This window comes from Ceratotherium simum, chromosome 5 (assembly GCF_057802395.1).
Source record: "Ceratotherium simum simum isolate JZ-2026a chromosome 5, ASM5780239v1, whole genome shotgun sequence".
Classification (NCBI taxonomy): domain Eukaryota; kingdom Metazoa; phylum Chordata; class Mammalia; order Perissodactyla; family Rhinocerotidae; genus Ceratotherium; species Ceratotherium simum.
The window spans coordinates 4,000,186-4,013,361 of NC_141904.1; the positions used below are offsets into that span (position 1 = coordinate 4,000,186).

General features: G+C 39.2%; 2 protein-coding genes across 12 annotated transcripts in view; one reads left to right on the forward strand and one right to left on the reverse strand.

Moving 5' to 3' along the window:
- The window catches only part of MED12L (mediator complex subunit 12L), a 320,889-nt gene that overhangs the window by 212,603 nt on the left and 95,110 nt on the right, over positions 1-13,176 (reverse strand). For 8 of the 11 annotated variants that reach the window (XM_087430382.1, XM_087430388.1, XM_087430386.1 and 5 more), the window contains 3 exons: positions 12,658-12,872; positions 10,994-11,098; positions 9,933-10,109 (listed from right to left, as the gene is read on the reverse strand). The exons of 1 other annotated variant lie outside the window; for it this stretch is intronic. In XM_087430382.1, the coding sequence (XP_087286508.1) occupies positions 9,933-10,109; positions 10,994-11,098; positions 12,658-12,872 (497 nt within the window). The remainder of the gene's footprint in view (positions 1-9,932; positions 10,110-10,993; positions 11,099-12,657; positions 12,873-13,176) is intronic. 2 more of the 11 variants (XM_087430387.1, XM_087430385.1) reach the window with 1 other exon arrangement.
- On the forward strand, positions 1,347-6,262 carry GPR171 (G protein-coupled receptor 171). The gene is made up of 2 exons (XM_087430392.1): positions 1,347-1,435; positions 5,254-6,262. The coding sequence occupies exon 2, from the start codon at positions 5,303-5,305 to the stop codon at positions 6,260-6,262; it is 960 nt and encodes a 319-aa protein (XP_087286518.1). The 5' UTR covers positions 1,347-1,435; positions 5,254-5,302.

The window sequence follows — 13,176 nt, forward strand, 5'->3', positions numbered from 1 at the left end:
CATCCTTACACTATTTTTTTCAAAAATTCCCTTAGACTCTCCCTAAATTCCCTCTAACTTGACATTTCTCATATAGTCTTCTGAGAGATTTTTCTCTCTAAAAGCGAATACCAAAAGGGATTCATTTCAGATTCTGGAAAGATTTCTTCTGACTTTTTTCTTTTTATCTGGAAAACTAAGAATTATTAGGAGAAAAAGAAACAAAAGGAAAGAACCTACCAGGCCAATGAAGCAATAAAAGAACCAGACTCCACCTGACCAGGCAACAGTTTTACATAAAAAATCAACTTTGGACCAGCAGACCTAGAACTCCCGAAAATATGCTTGAGACATGAGCTCATATTCTCCCTTATAAAAGCTACTCTTACACAAGAAAGATAACACAACAAAGCCAATTGATGACGTGGATGAGACAGCGACTTTTTATAAGGTCGCTACCATGGTGGGCTCCATTCAGACACTCAGTAAACATCTGCTCGCCCACCGGCAGAATGAACAACTACCCAAACAATTTCAATGCACACTAGAGGGTCCCTTTACATATAACCTATTAATTACTAAATGCCTGTCTCAATTCATTAAGCTGTTTGGGCCAAACTGACAAATGCTCATTGCAGGTCTACTCCCATAACTTAGAAAAACAGATCCAATATATTCTTGAATGAAAAAACTACAAACTATAAAACAGTACATACAATATAATAACATTTTTCAAGTGGGTATATATACACATAGAAAAATTTTAAAACATATGCACCAAAAAAATGTTAACAGTAATTATCTCTCTGCATAATGATTTTTTTCTATTTCCAGATTTTTCTACAATGAACAAAAACGAATGAAGATAAATAAAACATATACTTTACCAGACTATGTTAAGTCACATCTTTTTTTGTTTATTAGTAGATGTCTCAGCAGGATCCAAATTGTAACAATTTTTTAAATTATAACTTTGAAAGGCCGTATGAAGGATGAGTATCAACTATGAATATTAAGGATGTACACTAAAGAAATTTTGCTTAAATATCTAATATCTTTAACTCAGAACCCTTTCAAGGCACAATTGGTGTTTTTCAAAATCATTATGATGCAAAACACATCTTGGCTGCTTTAAAAAAAAAAAAGCTAGGTATCACAAACGACAAATAAAAATCTTTCCTCTAAAAGAATAGAGAAATCTGAATTGCTTAAGAAAGCATACACAAAATTGAAAAGAACTTCTTTAGGAGACTTTCATACAGTTAAACTATTTGCAAACCACAGTTTCATCTACGTCAATATGCAACATTTTAAAACCACACAAAAAGGAAAGGAAATTTTTTGTACAGCCAGCAGTCCTGCAATGGGGCTGCTGCCGCCGCGGCTTGTCAAACAGCTCGGGCTTCTCTGAAGATTTGAAGTGAGGCCCGCTGAGGCTCAGAGAAGACATCTCCAGGTATGTCTTTTCAAATACTTAATATATTCAAATGTCTTGCCATGGAAGGGAAATCTGATTTTCAGTGTTTAAACCATGTAAGTTGGAAATGCCAACATGTAATAAGGATGCTGCGTAAGAAGGCACCAATTATTAAACTCCGAACAGATTCTCACTGTGAACTACACTATAATTTTCTTCTATCTGATGACCCATCCATCCTCTCAGAAAGACAGCTTAATTCACACAGACTGAATACTTGCTTACAGGTAAGCATAACTATTTAGTAACTCAATTTTATAACCGGATGGATAAAGGCCATGTTGTAAGTCTTCACAACAGGGCACGACAGGTCTTACAACTTTCCTCTACAAACACTAAGATAGGCATTTTCAAGAAAATTCCATTGTGTCTTCCATAAAAAATCTAATGAGTTTATTTATCTTCTAAGCAATGAGCACTCGATCCAAACAAAGGAGACACTTGAATCTTGTCTTGGTTTTGCTGGAGCACCTCTGGGTACCTCAAATTTCCACAGGTTACTAACTGGTTGACAACATACTTATTAAGCACTTAGTTTTCAAATTCATCAGAGAGAACACAGAATGTTGTAGTACAATTCAATCTCTAATCAACATAACCAAAAATGTTAAAGGAAGAGGTTTTTTGTTGCAATCTAGACTGATGTTTATGAAAAACAACTGCAGGGCACTACGGGAGTCGCAAGCACGAGCGAAGGAATGGTTACACTGTAATTACTGTCGAAAGAACTAACGCAGGTGATATATACAGTCAGTTCTCATTACAGAGAATATTAATTCATCAAAACAAATCATTCTCGAATCCTTCTCTTCTACATTCATCTATAAAATGAGATTTATTGTATAACTGATGAGCAATAGGGACACTTAAAGAAACACACCATTATGTTACCATTATTACGTAACATTTGAAATACAAGCGCATAAGCCAAAATCTAGCACCTTGGAAAGGAACAATGAGCAAAGGTGGGAGATGAGGATCACTTTACACCAACACTGGCTTTTGACCCAGGGAAGAAAAGGCCATTCAGGGCGCCCAGGTAAAAATAAATGGTTACTATCAAAAATCAGAGTCATAAGGAAATCAGTGAAGCCAGAAGCAGACTTCAGAGGTGAAGAGCTTCCTCCAGGCACAGGGGATAGGCAGGACTCGGGCATGGGAAGGATCAAGGCCGAGGGTCTAGAAAACTACCAACCAGGTCAGAGCCTAGCCTGCTCTAACAAGCTGTAAAACCTGGAGCAACACCTCAGTGCCAGACCTCAGCCTCCTCAACTGATCTGAGGACTGCACTAGATGCTATCAATAAGGGTTCCCTCCACCCTTAAAGTCCTATGATCCCAAAATTTTATCACAACCAAAATTTCAAAGGCAGGAAGGAACAGCTCACAGAACAGCAGAGACCCCAACAATTTAAAGTAGAAAGTTGGGATTAAGACAGTGGGGATGGTACGGAGGGCCCAGGTCATAAGAATGCTGAAAGTAAACAAGGTATAGACTTAAAGAATAGAAGCTAGGTTTGGTTTTTAAATATATATATTATAAAAATGAACTATCAAAATACACGAAGCCTAAACTTCTCTTATTAGTACTTAGGGAAAAAAATAAGAATAAATGTTTTATATCAGTTCTTTTACATGAAAATTGTTTAGAATCTAGTTCCTGCCACATCGTAAGCTCTTAGTAAAGGTTGGCTGCTATAACAATAATAATCCTTATCACCATCATCATTATGACTATTATTATTGGGACAAGGTTTTGGAGTGGTCCATGTTGGAATCCTGGCTCTGTAACTTACCAGCTATATAATCCTGGGTGCTACTTAACCTCGCCATGCCTCAGTTTTCTCATCTGTAAAAGAGGGGTAGTAACACCCACATGGTGGGAGTGATGAAAGTTAAGGAAGTACATGTGAAGTACTTAGTGCAGTGCCACACACAAAGTAAGCACGTCGTTGTTTTCACTGAGTTTAGTACAGAATGAATGACACTGTTCATGGACCTTACAGTCCTATCTCAGGGAGGGAAAGGGGGAGGACGTGTGCCCTTGAAATGTCCATTTGCTTCATCAATCCGCTCGCATGCTGCTTCATCCCAAGATGTACACAGTGGGTCATTAAATAATTAGGAGAATCAAGATTCAGAAAGGCTTCACAAGTTTTTGTTTTTGTTTTAAAGGGAGGTTTCAGAGAATGGGCTTACTTGGCCTTCTTAGTCGGCCACAACACTTATTATTTGCTATTTTTCAAAAGTTGTACAGCAATTTTTTTCCTGCTAAAACACACAAATAATCTTCTCTTCATAAAAAAAAAAAAAGAAAGGTGTTTACTATGCACGAGGAGGGTGCATATCACGAAGCAGCCCCAGCAAGCAGTACTCATGGCCCTGAGAGTGTGATGGACCAGGTCACAGGGAGGAAGTGCAGCCCACACAGGGTAACTTGTGCCTATCAACCGCACGATGTCCCAGATCCGGAGGGAGCATGCCAAGATGTTGTCATTATCGGTGTCGATCACGATGGTTCTAAGGGCATGACTTATGCTTCTGGGCTTGACAGCCTCAAAACCCACAACGAAAGAAAAGAAAAAACGCACTCAAGTGCTCAAGTGAGATGTTTTGATACTAATATAACTGAGCTTCTCTTTGAGAATTTTGTAATCAACAATCATACACTCTTGTCCTAGAAGCCTTTAAAATACATTCTTGGTCAAATTTCTCAAAAACACTGACAGGGAAACATCTACACAAGCACTGTCCAATAGCAACATCATGCAAACCACAAAGGTACTTTAAAGTTACCTAGTAGCTGCTTTTTAAAAAGCAAAAAGAAACAGGAGAGATTAATTTTACTACTATATTTAACCTAATACAGCGAAAATATCATTTTAACAAGTGCTCAATATAAAACATGTTAAGGAGATATTTTACTAATTGTTGTACTATTTGTAGAAAATAGTACAATTCTACTACTTGTACTATTTTTTTAATAATATTTTGTACCAAATCTTTAAGCCCCAGTGTGTATTTTGCATTTACAGCACATGTCAATTTGGACCGGCCACATTTCAAGGGCTCAACAGTCACCTGTGGCCACAACCTCCCACACACTGGACATCACAGGTCTAGACCACTATGAAACCGGAGCCAGGGAAGGGAAGTCATAAGCATCAATTCAGGACCAGACTCTAATCCAACTCTTTCTGCTTAAAAGAAAACTGAAATGAAATTCGAATCGTGAAAATGTTTTAGCAGGTTACACAATAAAGGGCCTACTAGTTTTTAAATAACAAACTTCTAAATTTTAGTACAATTTTCTGTTGCCCCTTCCCACCCCTCTCCACCTCAGTTCCTCCAGCGTGAGGAGTTCTATCAATCTACAAAAAAAGAAAGCCAGGGAGCCTCATTGAAAGCTCCTCAGGCTCAGCCACAACCAAACCATTTTTACCCTAGTTTCCTCTATTTCTCAGAATTTCAGTTCACTTACATCTCCTCTGCAAACTAACTTCCGACCCAACTGGTAACAAAAGAGCTATCAGAATGCACAACTATGATGTCAAAAATATCCCTTCTAGAAACAAATCTACATGGGATTTTCCAAAATCAGACCATGGAAAACCCAGGCTTCCTCATAATCTAAGATGTTCCCACGAATCCACACAATCTACTAAGTTCACGAATAAAATTCTATCTAAGAACTAGAAAGACCATGACTGTGGTATTGTGAGTGCAGATGTTTCTAAAGAAAATAATTTCTAATTTTAATTACTAATCTCCTTCCCCTCCCCCCCCTTTTTTTTTCAGATTCTCTGGATTTTTTTTTTTGACAGAGTCCTCCTTACTTTCCCTCAAGATGACAAACAGTTCTATCTTCTGCCCAGTTTACAGAGATCTGGAGCCATTCACGTATTTTTTTTATTTAGTTTTCCTTGTTGGAATTATTGGGAGTTGTTTTGCAACCTGGGCTTTCACACAGAAAAACACAAATCACCGGTGTGTGAGCATCTACTTAATTAATTTGCTTACAGCTGACTTCCTGCTCACTCTGGCATTACCAGTGAAAATCGTTGTCGACTTGGGCGTGGCACCCTGGAAACTGAGGATATTCCACTGCCAAGTAACAGCCTGCCTCATCTACATTAACATGTACTTATCAATTATCTTCTTAGCATTTGTCAGCATTGACCGCTGTCTTCAGCTGACACACAGCTACAAGGTTTATCGCATACAAGAACCTGGATTTGCCAAAATGATATCGACTGTCGTGTGGCTAATGGTCCTTCTCATAATGGTGCCAAATATGATCATTCCCATCAAAGACATCAAGGAAAAGCCAAATGTGGGGTGCATGGAATTCAAAAAGGAGTTTGGAAGAAACTGGCATCTGCTGACAAATTTCATATGTGTAGCAATATTTTTAAATTTCTCAGCCATCATTTTAATATCTAACTGCCTTGTGATCCGACAACTCTACAGACACAAAGATGATGAAAACTATCCAAACGTGAAAAGAAGTCTCATCAGCATCCTTTTAGTGACCACAGCGTACGTCATATGTTTTGTTCCTTATCACATCGTCCGGATCCCGTACACCCTCAGCCAGACAGAGGTCATATCTGACTGCTCCACCAGGATCGCACTCTTCAAAGCCAAAGAGGCCACGCTGCTCCTGGCGGTGTCGAACCTGTGCTTTGATCCCATCCTGTACTATCATCTCTCAAAAGCCTTCCGCCTAAAGGTCGCTGAGACTTTTGCTTCCCACAAGGAGACCAAGCCTCAGAAAGAAAAATCAAGCTGTGAAAACGATGCATAACATATGGGATTTTTCATGCTCTTCCTACTCGCCTTAGTGGACAATAAGTACAGAACTAACGGGAAAGAGAAAAAAAAAGAGCCTCAGTAAGTAAAAATACAGACAGCTAGCAAATGTGGCCTGGTTTACCGAGAAACCCCGTTTCCAAATGCAAGCCAAGGAGGAGTACTCCAGTGGTTGCTGACGCTCCTCAGCCCAAACATTTGTACAAAAACCCAAAGTCCTGTTGAACCAATGTACAACCCTGTAATAGCCTTGAAATGCAAATGAGTTCAACGACCGAGACTCAGAGTGGTCATTTAAATGCCTGGAACTGACTTCTTCATAGAAATATGCGAAGTAATCTCTATGCGGAAGTTGCCAGAAAGCCCTTCATTCAGTAACACAATTTAAAGCCCTTTAGATCACTTTAAAAAAAAAAGAAAAAAAATCCAGCCGATTTTTACGTGTGTCTGATTTATTTTTACTCCATCCCTTCAAAGATAGTAACCTTCTAGCTCACTACTCCAATTTTTACCATCTGATTGTTTCCTAACACAATATCTAAAAATTTTTACCTCTAAAAAGGCTTGGAAATACATGGGTAGTTTTTAATGTATCGTATATACTTATATTCTACCTGTAGGTTATAAATAAAGATTTTCTGCTGTTAGTATTGACAAATCCAGTGGTTTCTTATTTTTATTTTGTGGTAATAAGAAATAGACCCGCTAACATTTTCAAGGGGAGTTGTTAAATTATACTAACTGCTTAAACTATTGTTTTGGAACTAGACACTCATATCAAAGGTATGGAAAAATAGCACCAGTCAAATGGTCTTAAAATAGACATGCCAACTCCACACAGCAAGGCCTTGTTAGGAACGAAGCACATGCTGGGCTGACTGGTCCCACTCAGACCCTGAAGATGAGTCTGACCCCATGTGGGGCCAGCAAGTTAAAGTATGGTGACTCTGGGGTCACAACCCTTTGATCGAATTCTCTCTACTGCCAGTAACGCAAAGGATTCAACAGTGAGTCTTAAAGACTTCTTTAGGGAAAAGGAGATTGAAAAGTTTAGATAAGCATTCATGAGATTTTGTGTTTTTTTCATTTCAATCGTAAAAGCCCATATTAAAATAGTTGGTAATTCATTTGCATTAGCTGCAATGATTAAGAAATGGTGTTCCTGGAAGCTGACAAAACAAGTTTGATTCCAGACTCAATTTGAGCTCTGCATTGAGAATTATTATTTTCTGAAGCTTGAATCCCAGACAACTTCTGTCCACAATTTCACAAATATTTTCTCTGAGTCTGAAGAGAATAACATATGAGAAAATGCACAAAAGAAAGTGCCCATTACACTTATGGTGAGTACTGGACGCATTCTAGCTGGTGAGTGGTGCCGACAGGAACCCCATTAGCATCAGGGAGCAACACAGACCAGGTAGAAACAACTCACCTAGGTCACAGGCTAGGAGAACGCCCACCCACAAGAACCTGCACTTGCTGGGAGGCTGACAACATGTTTTTACTAATGGGCAGATCAAGACATAATTCGTGTAAGAGCCTACATGAAACTAGTTTATTCTCCTGAATATTCCGGTCAAATCCCCTTTAGTCCTCTCTCCTTGGCCTTCACTCACTAAGGTCACATCTTAGAGACACAGGAAAAAAACAAAACTTTTTTTTTAATCATATTCTTATATTCTCCTCACATGCATGATAGGTGGGCCAAATTTTCCCTATTTATTAAGGAAGAGAACCAGACTCTACAGTACTCCTAATGTCAACGTTATATTAGTGTATACTTTTATTTCCCCTCATTGATGGCTTATTCTAAATTATAATCACAGAAAGGAGGGTTAAGGGCAACTGGTGATGGAAGGCTATTAAAAAAATGGTACCCTACAACATCAACTTTCTAGCAGTTCTTTGATTGCTGCATTACAGTCAAATTATGTCGTAATTCATCAAGAGACTTAGTCCTTGGAAATCATTCATGCTCCTTCCTCTAAGGAAGGGACGGTCCTTTGAATGCTAAATGCTGAAAATGGCTGCGTAACATAACAGGATAAAGAGTCCACGTGTGGGCAGTGCCCTGCTCTGACACTCGGACACATGGCAGAGGGAGGCCTGCGAGGCTCTGCTTACCCAAGCGAGGGACACAGAACCCTCAACCAGTTTCATCCAGTTTCCACATTTTGCCATATTTGCTTCATTTCCTCTCTCCATTTTTTCTGTTTTTCAAATAAACTTTTTATTTTGGAATAATTTGAGATCTACAGAAAGGTACAAAGATAGTGCAGAGAGTTCCCATATACCTGTCATGCAGTTTGCCCTAATGATAATACCTGACGTTACCACGACACATTTGTCAAAACATGGACATGAACATTGGCGCATCACCGTTAACTATACTCCAGACTTCAACGGCCCCCCCTTTTGACTCTGACTATTTTAAAACAAATCCCAGACATCATGATAGTTCATCCATGAATTCTTCAGGATACATCTCTAAAATATCAAGCCACTCTTTCCGCCGCCCTAAATAAACTGTGCGATTATTCCGTTATGTTGAAAATGTGGGGTGCCCACAGGTAACACCTGAAAAATGTTGACATATTCAGCCAGTGATGAACAAGAAAGAATTCTGGCCACTTTTCACATGGCCCTGGACACAGAAAAATTAACACCAAAAAAAAAAGCTGCTTAACTGTAATGAGAGAAATATATGGGTATAGTGATTTTGAAAGTCATTACAGAGGATGTTCCAAAATAACCAAAAACATAAACAAATTTAAGAAAGTATTTAGTTTGCAGATCAAAACTCCTCAAAGATATCCAGGAAATAACCTAAGATACACCTCACAATTACATTTTTGTTAAAAATAATAATAGTTTTCAATGAAAAAAATGAGTCAGTGAAATTACACTTAAAATAAAATTCCAGGAAAAAAGATAGTGAAGCTAAGAATAAAAAAACATTTACAGATTCTGGCTCAATTTTCATTACTATAATATCAAAAAACCAATCTTGTTTCCCTTTTAAATAAAGTACATCACTGACTATGACTCAAACACTAAATTTCCTGGCAAGTATTTCCCACGTCTAACTAGTGACATCTCACACACAACCTCTTCCATGAAGCCTGCACCAGTTTCTCAATCAGATGCTCTGTCCCCTCCAGTATTTGCTCAAATGTTTCACCTTCCCGTGGGCACTTGGGTTTTTACTCAATTATCGCACTAATTTTAGTGCTTGTCATTTTACAGATGTTTGTCTCCCTCCTATCTCATGCACCTCTCCCGTGCCCCAAATTCTTACTCATCTGTATAACAGCAAAAGCACCTACCACAACACAGTACACATAAAGGCTGCTCGGTAAATGAGTTTCAAATTCAAGTAGGAAAACACACTTCGACATCATCTGCAGTGACTCAAACGCTCTTGATACAAGGACACTAATGTGGGAAATTCCATTAAGTCTAGGCAGCCAGTGGTATCACACCACAAATTTGGACGACATCAGCACATAAGCTATACAACCAGAACTATAACAAAAGCAGCAGCGAAGGCAAAAACTCACCTGCTCTCATGTGTGTCACTCAGGCAAGCAGCTGACTAATCAACAGGGAGTGATCCTATAATGAAATAATCAGCTCATCAACTGACAGAAGCAATGACTTACCAGAGGGATGGGAAAATGTGTTGCATACTGTAGGTGTCGCAGGAGGTCATAATTCGATGGAAAAATTAACTCCCTGGGCTTTTCTCTCTTCAGCAACTTCTCCCCATTAACTGACATTCTTCTGCCCAAGGAAGGGCTGGCATTCTCACAGGACTCTCCAGGCATGGGAGAAAATATCTAAGTCATGTAAAACAAATGTTGGAGATTGTAAATGAAAGAGCAAAACTAGAACATAGCACTACATACCAGAACTTCAAACACATGAGGCACTCATACAATATCTTTTCCTTATTTAACCACTGAGTAAAATACATAAAAAATTTTGTTAATTGACACAAACTTTCTATTCAGATCAGGAGCACTGTGTCAACAGCATCCCCCATTGTTAAGATGAGACGATGACAACCACACACCCCTAAGAAACGTGCACAGCTGCATTTCCTGGTGGACCAGAGACAAAACCAGACTCAGAGGTCAGAGTTCTCCTCATAGGGCTACATTTCCAACAAAAACACACACACAGAAATAATTAACTAATAAAACTAATGGAGAATAGACATAAAGATTTTAGTCTGTACCCCAAACAATGTATTTTTGTATACAGTTACACATTGAGATCCACGAGGAAAAACACATGATAATGACACTGAAATAAAGTGGAAGAATGTCTAACAAGTCCAGAACCAGGAAAGCTGTTGTTTAGAAGCCGAACACAGACACAGCCAATCAACATGGACCGTCACGATGAAGCTAGATTCATGTATTCCTGAGAGAGAGAGTGACCTCAAAATGAACAAAAGGGTCACAGACAGTCAACTAGGAGGGAAGGAGTGTTAAAATTTACAAAGGATGCAGTGCAGCCAAAACTGAGGATGAACTGCAAGGAGACAACTGCATGAGATGATTAGATGAGCCCTAGGGCGGAGCACAGTAGGACCACATTTACATCACAGGTACTCAAGTCATTCCAGCACAGGGGGCAAGGAACAGGATGGAGACAAGGTGGAGTAGGGGTGGGTGGAGGGGTTAACAGTCAATAAGAATTCGAAGGTTGAACCTACTGGAAATTCCGAACCAAAGTCAGTTTTAAAGTCACTCTTGTCTACTTCATCAAAAATATTAGTAGTTCCTGAGTCAATGCCCATATGCGCCATAATAGTCTGTTCCTGATAAGTGCCAGGGAAAGAAAGTCACATTGTAAATTTTGTAGTTCATTAAGAAACTGAAGCTAAAACATAACAGTGATATTTTTAACCATTCTATGTCTTTTTTCCGCAAAAAAAGAGAAGGAAGTTTTAAGGCATGCATTGCTTTGCAAAATCACATTCTTTGCCCTCATGATGAGAAAGATTCTACCTCCACAATATTTCAAGGGAGGAGCACACAAACGTCCTGACACAAACTGGCCATAACTTCTTTCTCTGGGCAACTCTCGGTCAGAAGCTCACCCACTTTTCTTAGTAGGAAAAATCTAAGAGTACATGTAAGATATAAGGCACCTTGAAATCCAAGAATAGAAAAGAAAAAGCAGAAACAGGTCAAGTAACTTTAGTTTTTACCCTTTATAACTCTGTTTGTACTGCGGACAAATTCAGAAACAAAAGTATTTACATTAAAGAAGCAATTTTTTAAAATCCCTGCAATACTTGGTGACCAAATCTTAAGAGTAAAAACTATGAATCCACAGGTGCCATTCAAATGTCAGGTTTTTAAATTACAAGTATAGCCACTGTTTTAAAAATATCAGGGACGGGCCCGGTGGCACAGTGGTTAAGCGCACGCACTCCCCTTCGGCAGCCTGGGGTTCGCAGGTTGGGATCCCGGGCGCGCACCAATGTACCACTTGTCAAGCCATGCTGTGGTGGTGTCCCATATAAAGTAGAGGAAGATGGGCATAGATGTTAGCTCTGGGCCAATCATCCTCAGCAAAAAAGAGCAGGATTGGCATTGGATGTTAGCTCAGGGCTGATCTTTCTCACAAAAAAAGTAAATAAAAAATAAAAATATCATAATAGTATATGCTTAACTCTCACAGAACCAATATGAGGCTTTATTTTTAAGGAAATGTCACAATCTCTCACCATTTTCTACTATTTACCATCACCAACTCCATGTTTTTTGCCTTGAAAATTTCCATAAGTATCTGGAATAATGTCCAAAATATCAGAAGTTGGCAGAAAATTATAAAATCATGCTCACAGTATAGAATAACTTGTTGAAAAGAACAATTCTACAACATCTGAGAAATAGAGATTAAATTTTTAATTAATTGAAATGAAAATATGATGTGTTATGACTAAAACAGAGTTTCCCCTGATGTATAAAAGATTGATACAAGTAAAGATTGATACATCGGGAAAACGATGCTCCTTTGGATGAAAACTGAGCCAGGACTTCAGGGCCAAAACAGGTCCAATTTTGAAGCACAACATTAAAGGAAAAATGTAGATTAGAAATACATAGAATTCCAATACAATGAAAAATGTTATGGGCTGTTAAATCTTTTCATTAAGTTTTAAAGTATCCAAGAGAAAATTCTGGAAGATATAAATTATACCCCAAATGTTTTTCATGAGTGAGGAGTAGAGATAAACGAGCTTTGTAACAAGAGAACACAATTAAAATGCAACCACCTTTCCTCCACCAAATAATCCATCTGAGAGCGGCGTCCCCGCAGAGTTAGGTTTCGGGGCTGGGGGGCCCACCCCCGCCCCCAGGGCCATACCTCCATCTTCGCGTCGTGGTCCTTGGGGTAGTGCTCGTCCACGTGCTCCCCTGCTGGCGAGCGCGGCCGCGTGGAGGCAGTGACGGACAGGTCTCCCCGGGATATGAGGGTGCACATGTAGGCGTCGTGGGAGAACACGTCGTGGCGGATGAACTCGCAGAAGAGCAGCACCAGGTTCACGAACTCCACCTTCTCACACTCACTGTTGGGGTCCGCTACAGAGAAACAAAGGCAATGGAGAACTCAGCTCCCTTGACACGGTAGAAAAACAACCAATTATCATGGTTTAACAATATTTTCAACACTTTTCATAATTTTTTTTTTCCAAAATAAAAGACTTATTGGAAAATTTACTATGAGACACCATTGTTTTATGCCGAACTGGCACACAGGTTTTGATTGTCCCGCTGTAACTAAAAAATAGTTTCCAGTGTGCTAAACACAATTTCAAGATTAAAAATAGTGGTCCCTAGGGCCGGCCTGGTGGTGTAGCACGGTTAAGTTTGCACCCTCCGCTCC

Coding starts and splice junctions, on each gene's coding strand:
- GPR171 (XM_087430392.1), top strand. CDS start 5,303: ATGACAAACAGTTCTATCTTCTGCCCAGTTTACAGAGATCTGGAGCCA.